The sequence below is a fragment of the Delphinapterus leucas genome, chromosome 15, assembly GCF_059928025.1.
Source record: "Delphinapterus leucas isolate spDelLeu-1000000601 "Yukka" chromosome 15, BTC_Dleu_Yukka2, whole genome shotgun sequence".
NCBI classification, from domain to species: Eukaryota; Metazoa; Chordata; class Mammalia; order Artiodactyla; family Monodontidae; genus Delphinapterus; species Delphinapterus leucas.
The window spans coordinates 75,994,997-76,015,563 of NC_143143.1; the positions used below are offsets into that span (position 1 = coordinate 75,994,997).

Below are 20,567 nucleotides of genomic sequence, written 5' to 3' on the forward strand. Positions count from 1 at the left end.
CATCTTTTCCGACCACAACTCTATGAGATTAGAAATCAATTACAGGGGAAAAAACATATAAAACAGAAACACATGGAGGCTAAACGATATGTTACTAAATAACCAAGAGATCACTGAAGAAATCTAAGAGGAAATCAAAAAATACCTAGAGACAAATGACAATGAAAGCACGACGATCCAAAACCTATGGGGTGCAGCAAAAGTAGTTCTAAGAGGGAAGTTTATAGCAATACAATCCTACCTCAATAAACAACAAACATCTCAAATGAACAATCTAACCTTACACCTAAAGGAACTAGAGAAAGGAGAACAAACATAACCCAAAGTTAGTAGAAGGAAAGAAATCATAAAGATCAGAGCAGAAATAAATAGAAACAAAGAAAACAGTAGCAAAGATCAATAAAACTAAAGGCTGGTTCTTTGAGAAGATAAACAAAATTGATAAACCTTTAGCCAGACTCATCAGGAAAAAGAAGGAGAGGACTCAAACCAATAAAATTAGAAATGAAAAAGGAGAAGCTACAATGGACACCGCAGAACAAAGCATCCTAAGAGACTACTACAAGCAACTCTGTGTCATTAAATGGACAACCTGAAGGAAATGGACAAATTCTTAGATAGGTACAACCTTGCAAGACTGAACCAAGAAGAAATAGAAAACATGAACAGACCAATCACAAGTAATGAAATTGAAACTGTGATTAAAAATCTTCCAACAAACAAAAGTCCAGGACCAGATGGCTTCACAGGTGAATTCTATCAAACATTTAGAGAAGAGCTAACACCTATCCTTCTCAAACTCTTCCAAAAAATTGCGGAGGAGGGAACACTCCAAAAGTCATTCTACGAGGCCACCAGCACCCTGATACCAAAACCAGACAAAGATACTATAAAAAAAGAAAATTACAGACCAATATCACTGATGAATATAGATGCAAAAATCCTCAACAGAATACTAGCAAACAGAATCCAACAACACATTAAAAGGATCATACACCATAATCAAGTGGGATTTATCCCAGGGATGCAAGGATTCTTCAATATACGCAAATCAATCAATGTGATACACCATATTAACAAACTGAAGAAGAAAAACCATATGATCATCTCAATAGATGCAGAAAAAGCTTTTGACAAAATTCAACATCCATTTATGATAAAAACTCTCCAGAAAGTGGGCATAGAGGGAAACTACCTCAACATAATAAAGGCCATATACGACAAACCCACAGCAAACATCATTCTCAATGGTGAAAAACTGAAAGCATTTCCTCCAAGATCAGGAACAAGACAAGGATGTCCACTCTCACCACTATTACTCAACATAGTTTTGGAAGTCCTAGCCACAGCAATCAGAGAAGAAAAAGAAATAAAAGGAATACAAATTGGAAAAGAAGTAAAACTGTCACTGTTTGCAGATGACATGATACTATACATAGAGAAACCTAAAGATGCCACCAGAAAACTACTAGAGCTAATCAATGAATGTGGTAAAGTTGCAGGATACAAAATTAATGCACAGAAATCTTTTGCATTCCTATACACTAACAACAAAAGATCAGAAAGAGAAATTAAGGAAACACTCCCATATACCACTACAACAAAAGGAATAAAATACCTAGGAATAAACCTACCTAAGGAGGTAAAAGACCTGTACTCAGAAAACTATAAGACAATGCTGAAAGAAATCAAAGATGACACAAACAGATGGAGAGATATACCATGCTCTTGGACTGGAAGAATCAATATTGTGAAAATGACTATACTACCCAAAGCAACCTATAGATTCAATGCAATCCCTATCAAACTACCAACGGCATTTTTTACAGAACTAGAACAAAAAATCTTAAAATTTGTATGGAGACACAAAAGACTCCGAATAGCCAAAGCAATCTTGAGGGAAAAAAAGGGAGCTAGACTAATCAGACTCTCTGACTTCAGACTATACTACAAAGCTACAGTAATCAAGACAATATGGTACTGGCACAAAAACAGAAATATAGATCAAAGGAACAGGATAGAAAGCCCAGAGACAAACCCACGCACCTATGGTCAACTAATCTATGACAATGGAGGCAAGGATATACAATGGAGAAAAGACAGTCTCTTCAATAAGTGGTGCTGGGAAAACTGGACAGCTACATGTAAAAGAATGAAATTAGAACACCCCCTAACATCACACACAAAAATAATAAAACTCTTAGAGGAAAACATAGGAAGAACACTCTTTGACATAAATCACAGCAAAATCTTTTTTGGAAATAAAAGGAAAAATAAATAAATTGGATCTAATGAAACTTAAATGCTTTTGCACAGCAAAGGAAACTATAAACAAGACGAAAAGACAACCCTCAGAATGGGAGAAAATATTTGCAAATGAATCAACGGACAAAGAATCTCCAAAATATATAAACAGCTCATGCAGTTCAATATTAAAAAAAAAACAACCCAATCCAAAAATGGGCAGAAGACCTAAATAGACATTTCTCCAAAGAAGACATACAGATGGCCAAGAAGCACATGAAAAGCTGCTCAACATCACTAATTATTAGAGAAATGCAAATCAAAACTACAATGAGGTATCACCTCCCACCAGTTAGAATGGGCATCATCAGAAAATCTATAAACAATAAATGCTGGAGAGGGTGTGGAGAAAAGGGAACCCTCTTGCACTGTTTGTGGGAATGTAAATTGATACAGCCACTATGGAGAACAGTATGGAGGTTCCTTAAAAAACTAAAAATAGAATCACCATATGACCCAGCAATCCCATTACTGGGCATATACCCAGAGAAAACCATAATTCAAAAAGACACATGCACCCCAGTGTTCATGGCAGCACTATTTACAATAGCCGGGACATGGAAGCAACCTCAATGCCCATCGACAGACGAATGGATAAAGAAGATGTGGTACATATATACAATGGAATATTACTCAGCCATAAAAAGGAAAGGAATTGAGTCATTTGTAGAGACATGGATGGAGCTAGAGACTGTCATACAGAGTGAAGTCAGTCAGAAAGAGAAAAACAAATATCGCGTATTAACGCATATATGTGGAAACTAGAAAAATGGTACAGATGAACCGGTTTGCAGGGCAGAAATAGAGACACAGATGTAGAGAACAAACGTAGGGACACCAAGGGGGGAAAGTGGGGGGGGGGGTGAGGTGGGATGAAGTGGGAGATTGGGATTGACATATTTACACTAATATGTATAAAATAGGTAACTAATAAGAACCTGCTGTATTAAAAAATACAATAAAATAAAATTCAAAAGAAAACACGTGAGATTCTGAACATTGCTATTGGTCCTTCAGAGAAGTCTAGGACAGGCTGGCTAGAAGACCAGAAGTCCTTTTTGAGGAACTGTATGTCCTCTCATCATAGGTGGGAGAACTGAGGCACAGAGAAGGACAGGGCCCTGCTCAAGGTCACATAGCTGATCAGGGGACTCTAACTTGGGCCCTGCTGTCCTCTCCTCCTCCCAACCCTCCAGGGATGTTACTAGTGCCCAGAGAGGGGCAGCTTTTTGCTAGGCTTTCTGATTCACCTCCCCTCAAAGCCCCGAAACCCTGGGGACTTAAAACCGAAGCCCCTGCAGTTGCCCTCAGAGGTTGGTCCAAAGCGCCACCTGGTGGTCAGCGATTCCAGGCCGGTCAGGGCTCACGGCAGTGGAGGGGTGGACATTAGTAACTGCAGGTTCCTGGTCACAGCCCTCATGAGCACTTTACTTTACAGTTTACAAGGGTCTTTCACATCCTTCTCATACGTCCAGTTGCAAGGGAAGAAAGAAGGGAGAGAAGGAAAAGCACACAAGGGAAGAGAATATAAAAACAGAGAGCAGCTCACAGACATATGTTACAGGACAAAGAAAAAAAAAACTAAAAAGTTAGGAAGGAAAGAAAATGGAGAGGAAAGAGATAAAAATAAGAAAGAGAAATTTTAAAAAATGTTTAATAGACAAAAATAAAATACCCATACCAAGTTAGGCCAAGCCCAGCCCATAAGGGCAGGGGCCGGTACCCATCATCTAAACAGTCCCAGCCCCTGCCTCCAGGCTGCCTCTATCCCAAATGTGGGCACCCAGGAACAAGTGCTTGGGTTGGAAGTCAGGTAGGCAGGACTCGGCTGGACTCAAACCCAGGTAACCGCAAGCTCTGGGCACTACACGGTCCCTAGCGCCATCTGCTGGAAAGATAGGGCATGGCATATATCCCCTGAAAGTTAAATTTGGGTGTGAACGTCTCCATTTCTCAGAGAAGGAAACTGAGGCTCTAAGAGAGATGGTGACTTCCCGCAAGTACAGCAGCCTGCCAGGTCAGGGGGCAGGCGAGGGTATCTGACTTCAAAGGTCTCAGCCCAGGCCTTCCCAGTTGTCAACAATCCAGCCCGGTCCCGGAACAAAGCCAGGTGCAGAGCATGTGGTTGGAGGCATGTGCCTTGGCCGCACACAGCTGGGGTGTGGGTTCCTGGCTCTAACAGTTATGAGCCTTCTTTCTTTTATTTAGCCATGGTTCACGGATGCCTGGTACTGGGCCAGACACTGGGACACAGCAGACAGGACTGATGTGACTCCTTCTCTCAGGGTGCTTCACTGATGGAAGAGGAAGATGGTAAATATATAAACAGTTAAATTTAGATAAAATCACAAAGTGGCCAGAACACTCCATCCCACCTTTGGTTTCCTGAGTGGCCCCTAACACAACCTACACCAAAGGACATTATCCGAGTCAGCTCTGAGGCTCAAAGGGAGCAGAGAACCAGGGTTCGATCTCATTAGCTGCGGGGACTCACCCACCTCTCGATGCTCCATTGGTCAGCACTGCAGCTCCTGGTCACCAGCTCCTCTCTTAGCCAACATCGCCATGGCAACTCCAGAGGTGAAGATCTGAATGGTCAAGAGGCCAGCGCTGGCAGGGCCATCCTGTAGCCGAGCAGGTGAGGTAAAGGAGTGTGTTGGGCCAGGTGGGGGATGGAAAGCTGGCACATTGCCCAAAGGCAGTGGCCACTCCTCAGCTCCAGTGGATATGTGACCAGGCAGGACACATGGTACCCCAAGGGCCGCTGGGACCAGAGCTTCTGAATTTTCAAGACAAACCCCAAATCAGAATCTGGAAGTAAAAGCTGCTGGTTCTTAAGTATGAGTGTCTAGTTCAAAATTATAAAAAACACCGTATCAGGAAAACAAAAACAAAACCCACGTCAATTTCCAAGTTTCAGTCCACTGGCTGCCAGTTTGAGACCTCTTGTCTCTTACAAAACACCCCCCCTGCTGTAAGCAGCCCTTCATACTCCACTTTGTACTGAGAGAAAGGCCTTCCAGAGAAAGAAACAGCCCTGGGCTTCCACTCTGTTTGCTGATGCAGCTCTGTTGTCTAAGAAGGAATGTGACTCGCTCAAGGTCTCAGAGACCCCACTTCTCAGCTCCTAAACCAAAGCTGCCCCTGTCCATCACCGCAGGAGAACTCACTTTTCTCATTGCAGGCCCTCAGGGTGCAGAACAGGCAGACATTCCTGCTTCCTGTAAAAGTATCTGCCTGGAGGAAGGCATCAAATCCTCCCTGTATTTGACCCCCAAATACAGATCGAGCTGATGGCTGTCCCCTTAGAGTGATTTTCCCTGTATCCAAACACTGGCTTCAGACAATTCAAAAAATCAGTCCATCACTGTGCCTGAAATCCCACCAGGATTCACTCTCATCGATTATAGTATTGAGTCTTTTGAAACCTGTAATTGAAAGACACAAGGCTCTCTCTCTCTGGGAGGATCCCAGTCTGGGCCTGGAGAGAATGAGCTCTGGGACAGGTAGTTTAGAAGGAAAAGAGATTAAAAGAGAAGGGGCTCTCTTCCAAAATGGCAGGACTTAGGGGAGCCCCAAGTGTGGCCATGATAGTGGGGGGCCTTCAAGAGGAAGGCACCCGAAAGAAGCCTTTCATAGAGGTCAGTGTTTTCCAAAGCATGGGAAAGGAGGGAAAGAAACGAAGGAGGGAAGAGGTCAGGATGAAGGGGTGGGGAGGAAAGGAGGGAGGGAGACGGAGAAAGGCATGGGGCAGGCCTGGCAAAACAGGTCTGCAGGCCAATTCGGCCCGGGAATGAGGCAGATGGACTCAGGCAGCTTCATAAACATGGCTCGGGCTTGGGCCGGTGATAAGGCGCTCTCAGCATGGGACCGAGATCGCAGGTCCCGGTGTGCAGGAACAGCATCTGTGCTGGTGTCTGTTCTGATTGGTCCGTTTGCGGCCAGCGTGGATTCTGATTGGCCAGGAACCAACCCAACCACGTGTTGAGTACTTGGAACTCCACTCCGGCGGATTCCAGACCAAACGACCAAACGGGCCTTGCAAATTGGGGCGGAGGATGGCGCGTCCCTCAGACCCACCCTAATCCGCAGGCACACGTGAGACAGAGAGTCCTAGCATGGGTGAGGGAATGCCTGGAAGAACAGTCACATTTTTCCACCATCACAGTGAAATAGGAACTGAGAATCCAAAATAAAGGTGAAATACATAAAAAGACGGTAATTTTCCTGGCACACCTGAATGGCAGAGCCGCGGTACAATCTCGGGTATTCCTCGCCAGTCCCCTGCGAGGGAATATATATACTCTGCCATTTTAGAGAAGGAAACTGAGGTTCAGAGTGGTAACTCACTGAGCAGGGATCGCTGCCTCAAGGGCCCTGACGGTATTGAAGCGATCGTCCTCCGTGCCATCTTCAAAGCTGTTGCTCACTCCGCCTGTGATGCTGGCCGGCCTAGCCACGTCCACGCCACCAGGGTTGGCCCCAAAGGAACTCGCCACAGATCAGGATCTTTGTATTATAAACCGACTTTTAATAATAATAATAAAAAATCTATCATGAATTGAATGAGAAGATCTGTACATTTCAAAGTAAACCAGTGCACGATGCCCTTGCCCTCGGGGGCCCCTCTCCGTTTCTGCCATGGGGTCCTCGTTTGTATCTGTGCCGTCTCTGTCCTGCAACAAGCCCATCTCTTGCAATCTGGTGCAGGGTGGCAAGAGAGGGAAGGCGGCCCCTGGGGGTGCACGGGGCCAAGATGCTGATGGGTCTTCAAGCCTCCAGGGCAGCGGGAAACCCACACCTGATTTCACCCATCAGCCAAGGCTGTAAAGACGCCTCCCTTCTGTCCCAGCTGTGACATTTCCCTGCTGGCAACAGAACCTAGAGGGGACAAACTGCTGGGGGGACAGAGGGGGGATCCTGTGTGGGTCCTTGTGCCCAGGTGGGCAGGGTAGCTTCCTGTCTCTCTAGCTGGCTGAGAAGTCCCAAATGCCCTGCTCTGAGTTAACATCAAAAAATAAATTACAGAAGGTACCACTCAGTGTTTCCTGGCAGCCCTTCTACCTGCAGAGGACAGACACCAGTGTGGGACTGCCTCTCCAATGGATGGTTCAACCCCCTCCAGCCCCCAGGCCTGGCCCAGCCACCTCTCAAACCCTTGTAGCCAGTTGTTCAAAGAACAAAGTAATTCACCCTGATACAGACCAACTGCTGGAGAACCGAGGGTGGGTGGGAAAAGGAACCCTAGTCGATACCTGTAAGCCATATCTTAAGACCCTAATATTAAAAAGATGAAATACTGACATCTTTTGAATTTTCAATAATTTAGTTTTTCTTTTTTTTTTAGTAGAACTGGGAAAAGTTGTCAATACTACCTTATGCTGGTCCCCTGTTAGACAATATAGCTTTCTTTGAAATTTAAAATGTCAAATATATAATCACGCAACCTGGGGGAAAAAAAATCTCAGCGATACCAACGACAACATAAAAACCTCAAAATAAACCATAGAGAGTTCACGCCATATAAATAAAGTCAGAGCAAATCTCGTGCCCAGGGCTGATGGCTCCAGTTCCAATGGCACTGATGGCGGAAGCCGGTGTGGCTTTCGACCGTCCTCTTGGTAACAGGCGCTGTGCCCTGTCCCTCTGTCTTTACGGCAGAGGCCCGGCTTCTCCGAGTCCATCGGGCAGATTAGTACAGGGTTAGGGGGGAATCTGGAAGCTAAGGTGAGGAAGAAGAGCAGACACATGTGGTCGCCTGGAATGTGGACGTAGAAGGAAACCAGAGGTTTCCAAAGTGCAGGTTGAGCCATCCCGAGGGAGCTGGGGCCGCGGGCCTCCAGCTGCAGTGCCCGTGACTTCTCCCCTGTGTTCTGGGGACCTGCAGGCCGGAGCCCAGGCCCTGGCTGCACCCATCAGTTCTGTGGGTCCCCAGCACCCCTCGGGCTTCTGGCAGAAGTGTGAAGAACATGCCAGCCCAGGGCCGATCCACCATCTCATCCAGGAGTGGGGGCACTGCTTATCCTCCCAGGAGGTGATGGAGGAGGCCGGACAGATCTTCAAGCAGGCAGGAGAGGAGGTCTCGGGCCAGCTCTGGAGAAGGCCACACGGCCCCCTGTGTCCTCCCAAATCCCAGCTCCAGAGGACGCAGCCAAGCACCAGGCACCTCAGTGTCTAGAGGTCTCCGTCCACCGGCGGCTGGCAGAGGCGGTAGAGCCTGGTGGATGGAGGTGAAGAGGATGAGGACAAGCCAGGCAGGTCAAGGCCTATTATTATTATTGCAACATGTGATCTATGTGAGCGTGTAATCCATGCCCAGAAAACAAAACTCAACAGGTGTAAAAAAGGTGCAGAGTGAAAAATTGATGCCACCCACTTTCCCCTAGTGGTACAGTCCCCGCCCCACAGGAGCCTTGCTCCCTCCAGACTGGCAAGGGGTTTACAAAAACAGACACATATATGTGCGCATGTTTATGTTAAGATCCTTGTGTGGGTGGGTGTGCATTTTTCCACGCTAATGGTGGCAAAGTAGACCCAGTACTCTGCCACTGGAGTCTTATACTCAATATATCTTGGGGGCCTCTCCCTGCAGCACGTGGGGAGCTACCTTGGTTTTCTTTCTGCATTGGGAGGATTCTGAGCTCTACCCTCAAGTAAGAAGGAGCCACTAATGGGTTTCAAGCAGGGGAGACGGTAGATCTGCTGTGGGGAGAATGATGGCAGGGGGACCAGACAGGAGGCTGCTGTGGTGACCCAGACAAGACAGGGAAGCAAGGTGGCACAGTGGTCAGGAGTGTGGCCTCTGGGCCTAGAATGCCTGGGTTCAGAAGCGCAACTCTGTGGTTCTGTGTGCTAGCTGTGTGACCTTGGACAAGATACTTAACCTCTCTGGGCCTCAGTGTCCCCACCTATCAATGGGGGATAGTAATAGTACCTTGCTCACAGAGTTGTTGTTTGGAGCAAATAAGTTAATATAGGTAAAGATACTAGAGTGGTGCCTGGAGCGGGGGAAGCGACATATAAAAGTATTTAAAAGTAATGAGGGGAGGGACCTCCCTGACAGTCCAGTGGTTAAGAGTCCATGCTTCCACTGCAAGGGGCACGGGTTTGGTCAGGGAACTAAAATCCCGCATGCCAAACGGTGAGGCCAAAAAATAAAAATTACAAATAAAAAAGTAAAAGTAATGAGGGGAATTCCCTCGCAGTCCAGTGGTTAGGACTCCGCACTTCCACTGCTGAGGGCCCGGGTTCAATCCATGGCCGGGGAACTAAGATCCCACAAGCCATGCCACGTGGCCTAAAAATAAAAATAATAATAATAATAATGAGGGCTAAGAGAGTGCATACAAAAACTAGTGAAACATATATAAGATCTGTATGAGTTCTTGTATTGCTCCAACACCGTTTCCTGGTCTTGACAATGCCCTGTGGTTACATGAGACATTATTCTTGGCGGGGGGAGCTGAGTGAAGGACCACATGGAAACTCCCTGTACAATTTTTGCAACTTCCTGTGAGTCAAACTATTTCAAAATTAAAAAGTTATTTAAAAATTGTGGGCCTGGGGCTTCCCTGGTGGCACAGTGGTTGGGAGTCTGCCTGCCGATGCAGGGGACGTGGGTTCGTGCCCCGGTCCGGGAGGATCCCACGTGCCGCGGAGCGGCTGGGCCCGTGAGCCATGGCCACTGAGCCTGCGCATCCAGAGCCTGTGCTCCGCAACGGGAGAGGCCACAGCAGTGAGAGGCCCGTGTACCGCAAAAAAAAAACAAACAAAAATTGTGGGCCTATGTCAACAGCAAAGCAGGGCAGTGTGGATGGAGAGGGAGGACGCACAGTAACGAGTTATTCCTGGGAAAGGGGCTGCACACAGTACCACGAGAAGGTCTGACATCAATGTGGAGATGATGGGCCGTGAGGACAGGATGAGGTAGGTGGGCTGAGGGCTCTGAGGGCAGCAGGGCGGCAGAGAAGGGCGGTGGGTGAGCCGGTGGGGGGCACACAAATTACTGCCCCATGGCTCACTGTGGGGGCCCTGCCTCACTTTCCCAGCCAAAGTGGGAGCTCTGGGAGGTAACAGACTGAGTCGTATTTGTTGTTTCCCAAATGGGGTCCCGTAAATGAGAGGGGAAGCCCCATCTGAACACCAGCGGGTCTGTCTGGGGTGAAGCCCAGCCCAAGTCCTGGCCTTCACAGAAGGGAGGAGAGGAAAGGAGACGGGGAGGGACAGCCACTCACCGCGGTGCACCCTGGGGCATCTGGTCCTTGACTCGGAGGTTTTTGGCCAGAATCTCCACCCTGGGGCCCTGGGAAGAAAGAACGGTGAGGCCCTGGGCTGCCTCCGCACGGAGTCCAGGGCGCTTGAGGAAGCATGTGGGTGTGGGTGGGCGTAATGGGAGCTGAAATCCTCAGCCCTCTAGATGGGGAGACGGGCAACAGCCCAGTCCCCAGATGGCCCCTCATCCCACCCGGGCTGTGAGTCCACCTCTCCCTGTGTCCACCGGGCTCGGATCTGGGTGCCCTGCACGCAGCCTGGTGGGGCCCCGGGGGATGGGTCCCCTCACCTGCTTCCGCATGATGTCCGTGGCCTGCATGATGCACTTGGGCAGCAGCCCGTGGCTCCGCGCCAGGATGGCTGCCTGCTCCAGGGAGAGGCTCAGGGTGCTCCTGCAGGGGGGCGGCAACAGGGGCGGCAGGTGAGACGGGGGCGACTGCCTTCCCCCCCATGGCCCCCAAGGCCCCAATCAGAGCAGCAGGGACAGAGGACAGAAGTGGGAAAGTGTCCAGATCTGCCCCAACCAAGAGGCACGATCATTCCTGCTTATGTTGAATGGATGCTCCAGCAGAACCAGGCTGCAGAGACACTCAGTCACACCAACCAGGGTGAGAGAACCGGGAAGCTCAGCAGCCCTCCAAGGACCACCTCCTCCCGAGGTCCCATTTCACAGCAGACAAACTGAGGCTCGGTGGGGGGCGGGGGCAGCCACGGCCTCGTCTGGGCTCAACAGGCAGCGGCAGAATCGGGATTCAAACCTGGCCTTCGTCCTCCCATCCCGGGCCCCCAAACCGCCCAGAGGCCCGCCCCCGCTCAGGGCTCGCACACCTCTGCATGCCCGTGCCGCACATGGTCATCTGGCAGGCCCCCAGGCGGTAGCAGAGCTCGGAGGAGATGGGGATGAGGCCGGCGCCCAAGCTCCCAGCGGCACCGGGCTTGGGGTAGACGAAGGACTTCATGAGGCGGCAGAGCTCGTCCAGGGCATTGATGGGGCGGATCAGCTGCGAGGCACACACACCCGGACGGTCGGAGGAGGCCCCAACCTGTCCTTCCTCCCCGTCATCACCTCCAATCCAGCTCCGTTAGAGCAGCTGTCCTCTCGGCTCACCTCCTATGCTCACGATATATTTCAGGCCTAACCCTCCCATCTAATTCTCTTCACCTGCCCAGGTGCGCCCACGACCAAGCCTCAGCGAACACCCACTCCTGTCCTCTCCAAATAGCAGCACCTCCCCAGGACCAGTCTTCCCTTCTGCTCTGCCCCACCTCCCCTTTCCTGCGTCGCCTGTGCAGACACAGAACACCGGCCAGTGCTTCCTGTGTCGGCTCAGGACTCTGCCGGCCAGACTATCATACAAACTCCCAAAGGGCTGTGCCCAGCCCTTCTCTTGGAGCCCAGCCTCGCGGTCCGAGGCCAGGAGCCCCCAAACCACTGTCAAAATCAAGACCTGACAGGGACTTCCCTGGTGGCCCAGGGGTAAAGAATCTGCCTTCCATTGCAGGGGACGCGGGTTCGATCCCTGGTTGGGGAACTAAGATCCCACACACCGCAGGGCAACTCAGCCTGCGCGCCACGACTACTGAGCTCGCACGCCTCAACTGGAGCCTGCGTGCCGCAAACTACAGAGCCCACGCGCTCTGGAGCCCGCACCACAACAAGAGAAGAGAAAACCCGCGTGCCACAACTAGAGAGAAGCCCGCGCGCCGCAACAAGCGCTGCAACGAAGATCCCGTGTGCCGCAGCGAAGAGCCAGTGCAGCCAAATAAATAAATTAATTAATTAAAAAAAAAAAAAGAAATCGAGGCCTGATAGAGCCTGGGCAGAGGGGGAAAGGCCTGCAGCATGCGGCGGGGGGCGCACAGCCCCCCGCAAGGCCGAGTGCAACACGCAGGAATGTGGCCCAGACAGCCAGGTATTCCCACTGCTAAAGATAAACTAGAAGCCTCCGTTTTGCGAGAAATCTTTTGACTTTTAAATGCTGGCAACAAATTGGAAACACACAAAAAGAGCACTGCATGGCCGCATCTGGTGTGAGGCTCCAGCCTCAGAGAGATGCTGCGATGAACAAGGGAGATGCAAGAGGCACAGGTGAGTGGGTGCCAGTGAGAACTCATCATCTAAGGAGCTCTGAAGCAGGTGGGGAAGATGTCAGGACTTCTCGAATGGGGAAGGAGTTATCACAGAAGACTTCCTGGAGGAGGGACGGCAGAGGCCTCTGGGGCATCTCGGCCAGGATTCTGGCTGGGGTGTGACCCTGGGCCCTGTCTGACCGCACGAACCCCCAGCCCTGCCCAAGCTCCACGGCAGGTGAGGGGAAGGAGGGCACACCTGGTCTATCTTCACCGCTGTGGTGCTGGCGTCCGTGGGCAGGTTAGACCGTTCCAGGTAAAATGCCCTGAGAGAGAAAGACGGGGGTGAGGGTAGGGCCGCCACGCCCACCGTCCTCCCAGCCCCTGCCCCACTGCAGCTGCAGCCTCTTTGCCCTCCAACAACTGGAGGAAACAAATCATTAAGAGCGGCTGGCACAGCTCTCCACACCCACAGTCACCTGTTCCTCCAACAGCCCTGGGGGAAGCAGGAAGGGGCCTCCCGGGCACTCCTCAAATGCCACCTCCCCCCGACTGGCCGTCAGAATCAGCACCGACACACCACTCTCTCTCCCATCCTGCTGTCTCTCTCCTCTGAGCACCCTCATCACTTGACACGTCACACTGCTCTGTTTACTGGGTTATTGCTTATCTCCCCTTCTAGAACAGCGCTCGGCCAGCTTTTTTTGTAAAGGGCCAAAGGGTAAATATTTTAGGCTGTGTAGACCAGCCTCTATGAAGATGCTACTCAGCTCTGCTGTTGCAACACAAAAGCAGCCAGAGACGATACACACTTGGATGAACGTGGCTGTGTGCTAATAAAACTTTACTGACAAAACAGGGGGTGGGCCGGACCACAGCAGCTCTAGAATCTACCCTCCATGAAGAACAGGCTTTGTTTGGTCGCTGTTGACTCCTAAGCGAGCACCCAGAACAGAACCTGGCCTATGGAAGGCCTTGAGTGACAGGTGCGGAATGAAAGAGAGATGAGCGAACGATTACAGCGGCAATTTTTAAAATATTCAGCGAGCGGCACAGAACAGATTGATGGCATCGAATGATCCAGAGAGATGCCGGTTATAATAATACAGGTAGATGTTTTCCCTGAACAGACATATGAAAGCATCGTTCTCCCATTTCCAAATACTAAAGCCCTTACCACACCCTGAAACCCCGGTCTGCGAATTCTCAGCCCCCCTTCTTCGCGGAGGGAGAAGGTGAGGCAGAAGTAGGAACGGGCTGGGATGGGGGCAGCAGTAGTGGGAGCTGCCTCCTTGGGCCCCAGGCTTCCTCCTGGCGGATGTGACCCCTACTCTTTCTTCTCTCTGGGGGTCTCCCCTGAGCAGGGCCGAGGCTCTGGAGTCACGTCCCTCACTCACAGGCTCAAGAATCCCAGGGCCCCTGTCCCAGCTCCCCCCCCATGCAGAATGAAACAGGCATCTCCCCCCAGATGGAAGGACCTGCTTTGAAGCCAAGCCGACCCAGTCTAGCTGCGTGACTTGGGCAAGCTGGGTGTGCTCTCTGGACATCAGTTTCCTCAGAATGGCTGAGTTAGAATGGCTGCCAGTGACTGCTGTGAGAATCTGATGAGCTCGTGTAGGCAGAGAGCCTGGCGCACAGTAGATGCTCAAGAAAGGGCACTGCCCGCCCCCGCACTGGGGGCCCGTCTGGTGCCTTACACGCTGATGCTCACTCCCCGTGACAGTGTTCAGAATCCTGCCCCCATCATGTAGCCCATGCAGATACCTGAGTTTGCGGTAATACTGCTGAACCTTCTCCAGGGACCGGGCATTGATCTCCTGCTGCAAATCGTCCACCGTCTGGCTGCCTGGAGGAGGCGGTGCCTCCATGTTCTCCAGAGCTGTGAAGGAAGAAGAGCAAGGGCAGGTGCTTGGCTCCCGGTGTGCACGGCCATCCCCAGTGGGCCCCACTCAGCCCGTCCCCGCGGCTCACCTTTCGTGAAGAGCACGGTGTGCAGCCTTAGACTGGCCCCGCTCTCCAGGCGGGAGGGCAGCTTGGAGAAGTGATAGCTATCCAGGTAGAAGATAACCTTCAGTGCCTGCCGGCTGCCCTCGATGTGGTAGAAGACGTTGGTGTCTGGTGGGGGACGTGGTGGGGCAGAGGGCTCACCATCAAGGCCAGAGGGGCCCCACCCCACCTCCGCGAGGGCAGCTACAGACCTCCTTCAGATCGCCACTGTGATGTCCCAGGACCTCCCTGTCTGCCCACCCCAGAGCCGCGGCTTCAGACCTTCCTGCCCTCCCACAGTCTCGGGGCACCTCAGATAGCCCCGTCCCCCTACCACTCAGAGGAGCAGCCTCTGACCTCCCTTTTCACCTCCCTTGACAGGTCCCAGTTTCTACTGCTTAACTCTTACACCTGACATTGATTCTGCCCAGCTGCGGAGTTGTCCCTGTTTATCTTCAGAGCCTCACCAATGCTCCTTCTACCCCTCACCTGGTAGCCCAGGGCCTCTAACTGGCAAAAGCTACCCTCAAACAGCACCTGCATCTTATTTATACCCATAGCAAAGAGCTTGTGGCAGGGGTGGCACTAACACCCCATCCTGCACCCATAGCAGACATCACTAATTGATGGATAATTCTCCCTGAGCCCAAGCTGGCCTACAGACAGGCAGCCACTGCCAACCAATTCCAATTGGTACCTGAAATGAAACCCATTGTGCTTCTAGACTCTAGTTTACACATTCTCAACAGGGTGATATCACCTCCAAGGAGGTAAAAATTGGTTTTGGGGGCAAAGGCAAAAAAAAAAACCACTTACTCTTTTTATATGTAAATCACATATATACATATAGTACATAAACAGATATATAGTATATCCATGATATAAAAGTTTCATGGGGGTGTGGGCGATTAGGAAAAAATTGTCTAAACAAGCTCCTTAGGGAGGTGATAATAAAAAACAACAACAAAAAAAGCAGCGGTTCTCAAACTAGCATGCTTCAAAATCACCGGGAGGGCTTGCTGACACACATTTCTGGGCTCTGCTTCCAGTTTGGGATTCAGCAGGTCTGGGATGGGGCCTGAGAATTAGGCTAACAAGCTTCCAGGTGCCGCTGGTCCAGGGATCACACTCAGAGAACCATGGCTCTAGAACCGAGCGCAGTGATTCTCAGTCCTGGCTATACATCAAAGTCACCTGGAAAGTTTATCTTGAATCCCAATGCCCAGGATCCACCCCACAGGCTGAATCCAAATCACCAGGGCTGGGACTGGGACTGAGGCATCAGTGTCTGAAAAGCTCCCTGGGCGATCCCAGTGCAGCCAGGGCTGAGACCCACTGGACCACAATGTGAGCTCCAGGAGGGCAGAAACCATGGCTGTATATCTCTCCACTGTGGCCCAGAACCTAAAACTGAGCCTGACACGTATCATGTGCTCGAAATTATGGGTATGTGGATAGAAGGATGAGTGTGTGGGTGGATGGGTGATGGATGGATGGATGGATGGATAAATGGATGGGTGGATGGATGAGTAGATGAATGAGTGGATGAGTGGGTAGGCGAGTGGAAAGATGGGTGGGAGGGAGGGAGAAAGAAAGGAAAGAAGAAAATTATGGTGTAAGTTCTTAGAAAATCTTAACACGTCTTCATCCCACCGAAGGTTATCTCTAGGAGTTTTAATAAGAACTGGGTACTGGCTGTTTTTCCCTCTTAAGCGCTCTTGGAGACGGCTGGGTTTATAAAAAAAAGAGACCCTCTCCTTCCCTGTATGTTGGGAGCATGAGGTTTGAAAGCACTGGGTCCTGGGTCAACTTTAGGCAGCTGGCCTGGTGGCAGGGGGAGGGACAGGGTGACCCCAGAGCGGTCCCTTCCACCCCAGAACCCTGACTCTCACGGTGGGGGTGGGAGGAATCACTCACTGGCCACGTAGTTCTCGTCCAGCTGCTTGAAGGAGAAGGTGACATTGTCCAGCTCCGACAGGGTCACCCAGATGTCCTCCAACATGGTCCGTTCCTCTTTCTGCAAGAGCAAGACAGAGTGGAGGAGTCACAGGTGCCACCCCTGCCCCAGGTTTCACTTCAAGATGCTGTGATTCAACTCTAGTCGACACACCAGGCTGTGGCGCTACCAGGCATGAGGTCTTGCGCAGGTCTCTCTGGGGCTGGACGTGAGATCATGTTTGCTCCAGGCCTGTCCTCCACCTCCCAGGTCAGAGCCCATCTCTGCTCTAACATGCGGGGTGGTCCTCTTACCCGGGTCAACCCACCAATCCCACTGAACCATTCCAACGCAGCACCCAGCTCAGAGCCTGCATATCCTGGCAACTGCTAAATTAACACACTGGGTCCCGGTGACCTCATCAGAGAAGAACGTGAGGGCTGGGTGCTCAGTTCCAGAAACCAATGACAGGGTGTCTCCCACCAGGCAGGCACCCGTCTGCAACATCGGCCAGCAGAGGGCGCACCACGCCACTCTTTCCCAAACCGCCGCAGCTGTGGCTTCCTGTCCGGCCTAGGAAAATGTCTAGGAGGCTCAGGGCTGCAAGGTGTGGGGAGCTCAGGCCTGGGCACACGGGTGGAGGGGCAAACAGCACAGAGCAAGTGCTGCTGCCGGCTGGATTTCTGGGGGGGCATCGGCTCTGGGTACCAGTACCCTGAAATGCTGAGTCATTGGCTCTGCCTCCTCCCGGAGCTGGTAGCGGGACCCACCCTGATTCTGAGCCCTGCGAGTGGATGGACAGGGCACTCAGAGATAAAAGAGATGTGGAGAAGGCAGGGCAGTCTGGGGGAACCAGGTCTAGAGTCAGACTCCCAGGTTCACACAGGTTCCCTGGGCCTCAGTGTCCTCATCCTTAAAAAGTGGGTGGTAAAGGACCTGCCTGGGGGCTACTGCAAGAACTAAACAAGGTGTTATTTGCATCAACAAAGTTCACCTGAATTACCACAAAAGCCTGCTCACTGGTCTCCCAGTTTCTGCCCTTGCCCCTCTACACTCTTCCCCACCCCGCAGCCTGGGTGATCCTTTAAGTATCAAAGTCAGATCCGGTCCCTCCTCTTCTCAAAACCCTCCCCTGACTGCCACCCACTCAGAGTAACAGCCAAAGTCCTACAACAGCATGCAAGACCCCGAACAGTCAGACCCCAGTTAATTCTCAGGACTCACCTCCCCCACCTTCCCCGGGCTCACGCACTCTATTCCAGCCGCACTGGGTACCTCGTTATATCTCAAACACTGCGTGCATCCTCCTGACTCAGGACCTTTGCACCTGCTGTTCTCTCTGCCTGGAGGGCTCCTCCCCAGTGTCCTCATGGCTCACCCTCTCCCCTCCTTCGGTTCTTAGGTCAGATGTCACCTCTCACTGAGGCCCTCAGTGGCTGCCTTATCAAAACTTTCAACTGCCACCACCCCAGACATTCCCCTTAGCCCTTAACATTATAAATGAGGGTTTCTCAACTGCAGCACTACTGACACTTGGGGCCAGATAATTCTCTGCTGGGGGGTGGGGACGGGGTGAGCATTCTGTGTGTTGTAGGTTTAGCAGCCTCCCTGGCCTCTACACACCACATGCCAGTAGTACTTCCTCTTCCCTCAGCTGTGACAACCAAAAATGTCTCCAGAGATTGCCAAGTGTACCCTGGGGGCAAAACTGCCCTGGTGAGAACCACTGGTCTGTACCATCCCTGGTCCTTAGTTGTTTATGTCTATCTCCCCAAAATCAGGGTATAAGGTCCCTGAGTAAACGAACTCTCTGTTTTGTCCACTGCTGGGTCCCCAGTGCCTGTAACAGTGACACATAGTAGGTGCTCGATAAACAGCCGCTGAATGAATGAACGGGGTGGGCGACAGCCTGAGCAAGACCTCCCCCGCCCCCCACTCACCGCGGCCGGCGAGAGCAGGGACTGGCAGTGCAGGAGGACGCCAGTGGCCGCCACCTGCTCCAGCCACTTGCGGCTGGCGTCCCGGCTGCTCTCCTCGTACTCGCCGTTGTTGTTGTAGCGGTAGCTCAGGGCCGCCAGCAGCTGCTCGGAGAAGGTGCACACGGCGGCCACCAGTGCCTGGCAGAAGATGCTGTCCCTCCGCAGCTGCAGCTCCGTATCTGTGGGCAGAGGGGATGGGGAGGGGGCTCCTGTGCCATCAGCAGGCCTGTACCCCACAACCTGGGGGCCGGGACTAGCCTCCACTCCCCGACACGACCACCCATCCGGGGCCAACTGACAGACAGAATTCATTCATCCCAGGCACCAAAGGCAACTCCACAAAACTCAACTCTCCAAAAGCCAAGCCAATCCGTGGAAAAACTCAGCCCTCTCAATGACCCATCTCCCTACGTAAAACAACAGAACAACTTGTGATTTTCCAAAGGCTTTCCCCAAACCCTTACCCTCTGCTGTTCATTTATTAGGAAATTTCCCAGCATTCATTGAGAGTGATGATGCCAGCTCCATGTTTTAAGAAATGCAGTTTACCATTTTCTCTATTTTTGAGAAGTATGCCTTCTTCTTATCATCCCCCACCACCACTTCCTTGTCCCCTGCTTGTGATGTGATTTACAGAACTGGCCAATTTTGGGAAATCAGTCATTCAGGGTCCTAATATCCTGGAAGGGATTTTTTCCTTTTCTTTTGGCTGTGCCACGCAGCTTTCGGGATCTTAGTTCCCTGACCAGGGATCGAACCCGGGCCCCAGCAGTGAAAGCACCGAGTCCTAACCACCGGACCACCAGGGAATTCCCTGGAAGGGATTATTTTTGTTTGTTTGTTTTTGTTTTTGTTTTTGTTTTTTGCTGTACGCGGGCCTCTCACTGCTACAGCCTCTCCCGTTGCGGAGCACAGGCTCCGGACGCGCAGGCTCAGCGGCCATGGCTCACGGGCCCAGCCACTCCGCGGCATGTGGGATCTTCCTGGACCAGGGCACGAACCCGTGTCCCCTGCATCAGCAGGTGGACTCTCAACCACTTGCGCCACCAGGGAAGCCCTGGAAGGGATTATTTTTGATGACTGGCTCTAGCTAACGGGTTTTCAGTGACCAATTTTGACCCAGATCCTATTCTAGCTGCCCCTTGGCTGAGAATTTCTGGAAGGAAGGGAGGGACAGAGAACACCTCCAAGATTCCCCTAGGCCCCCGTCAGCCCCTCCTCCACCCCACTGTCTTCGGGGTAGGAAGCCCCAGGCTGGGGCTGAGGGCTCTACCGGCAAAGAGCCTCCCTAATTGTCGGTGCTCTATCCTGTGTCCTCGTCAAGATCAGCCCAGGCCTGGGAAGTGGCAAGAGACAGTGCTCCTGGCTCCAGGGCCCTGAGACTTGTCCCCCGGACACAAGAGGAAGAAGTGAGGTCTGAGTAGTTCTTGGAGGGGCTAGAGGCCATGGTGTTACCTCCCCTTGTGCAGACCCCGATGACCAAGGGAAAGTCAACCTTGGCCGGCAGAAGAGGCCTTCCCCGGGGTGCGGTCATGGGCACTGGCTGCCAGGGGGGGCCTCTCCCGGATGCACCTGGGTGTGTGCAAATCACAGACAGCTGCCCCTTCGAAGCCCTCACCTGTGCATTTCAGCAAGGCCAGGAGCAGCTGGTTCTTTCCATCTGGAAGGAGAAGGAGATGGGCTGAGAGGGGTTAGCAGAAGCAGCAAGCCGAGCCAGGCCTCCCCACAGCCCACGTGCCTGCCCCTTCTCGCAGTGAAGCTCTGGGCACACAGAGCTGCGCTCAACAAGCTTCGACTGAATGTTGAGCAGATTCCAGAAACGCTTGGACGTGCAGGGGATGAAACCCCAACTTTTAGCTGCACCCCAACTGTCTATACAGAGACTCAAACCAGCCCCTCCAACTAATGGGCCAGAGCCCCCAGCCCACACCTTGTACCTGTGCGTGGGCACACCCTGACACACGCGTGTATGTACATGTGGGAGCACACTCAGACCACGTACACTCACACGTGTACTCAGG

At 51.7% G+C, this 20,567-nt stretch overlaps 1 protein-coding gene across 4 annotated transcripts in view; it reads right to left on the reverse strand.

The window, feature by feature from the left end:
* Positions 1 to 6,814: 6,814 nt before the first annotated feature.
* PREX1 (phosphatidylinositol-3,4,5-trisphosphate dependent Rac exchange factor 1) overlaps positions 6,815 to 20,567 on the reverse strand; it is a 194,263-nt gene continuing 180,510 nt past the window's right edge. For all 4 annotated transcript variants that reach the window (XM_022597750.3, XM_022597748.3, XM_022597747.3 and 1 more), the window contains 10 exons: positions 20,165 to 20,206; positions 18,508 to 18,725; positions 16,549 to 16,648; positions 14,617 to 14,760; positions 14,410 to 14,524; positions 12,905 to 12,971; positions 11,404 to 11,576; positions 10,865 to 10,967; positions 10,539 to 10,606; positions 6,815 to 8,521 (listed from right to left, as the gene is read on the reverse strand). In XM_022597750.3, the coding sequence (XP_022453458.1) occupies positions 8,479 to 8,521; positions 10,539 to 10,606; positions 10,865 to 10,967; positions 11,404 to 11,576; positions 12,905 to 12,971; positions 14,410 to 14,524; positions 14,617 to 14,760; positions 16,549 to 16,648; positions 18,508 to 18,725; positions 20,165 to 20,206 (1,073 nt within the window). In that variant the 3' untranslated portion in view covers positions 6,815 to 8,478. The remainder of the gene's footprint in view (positions 8,522 to 10,538; positions 10,607 to 10,864; positions 10,968 to 11,403; positions 11,577 to 12,904; positions 12,972 to 14,409; positions 14,525 to 14,616; positions 14,761 to 16,548; positions 16,649 to 18,507; positions 18,726 to 20,164; positions 20,207 to 20,567) is intronic.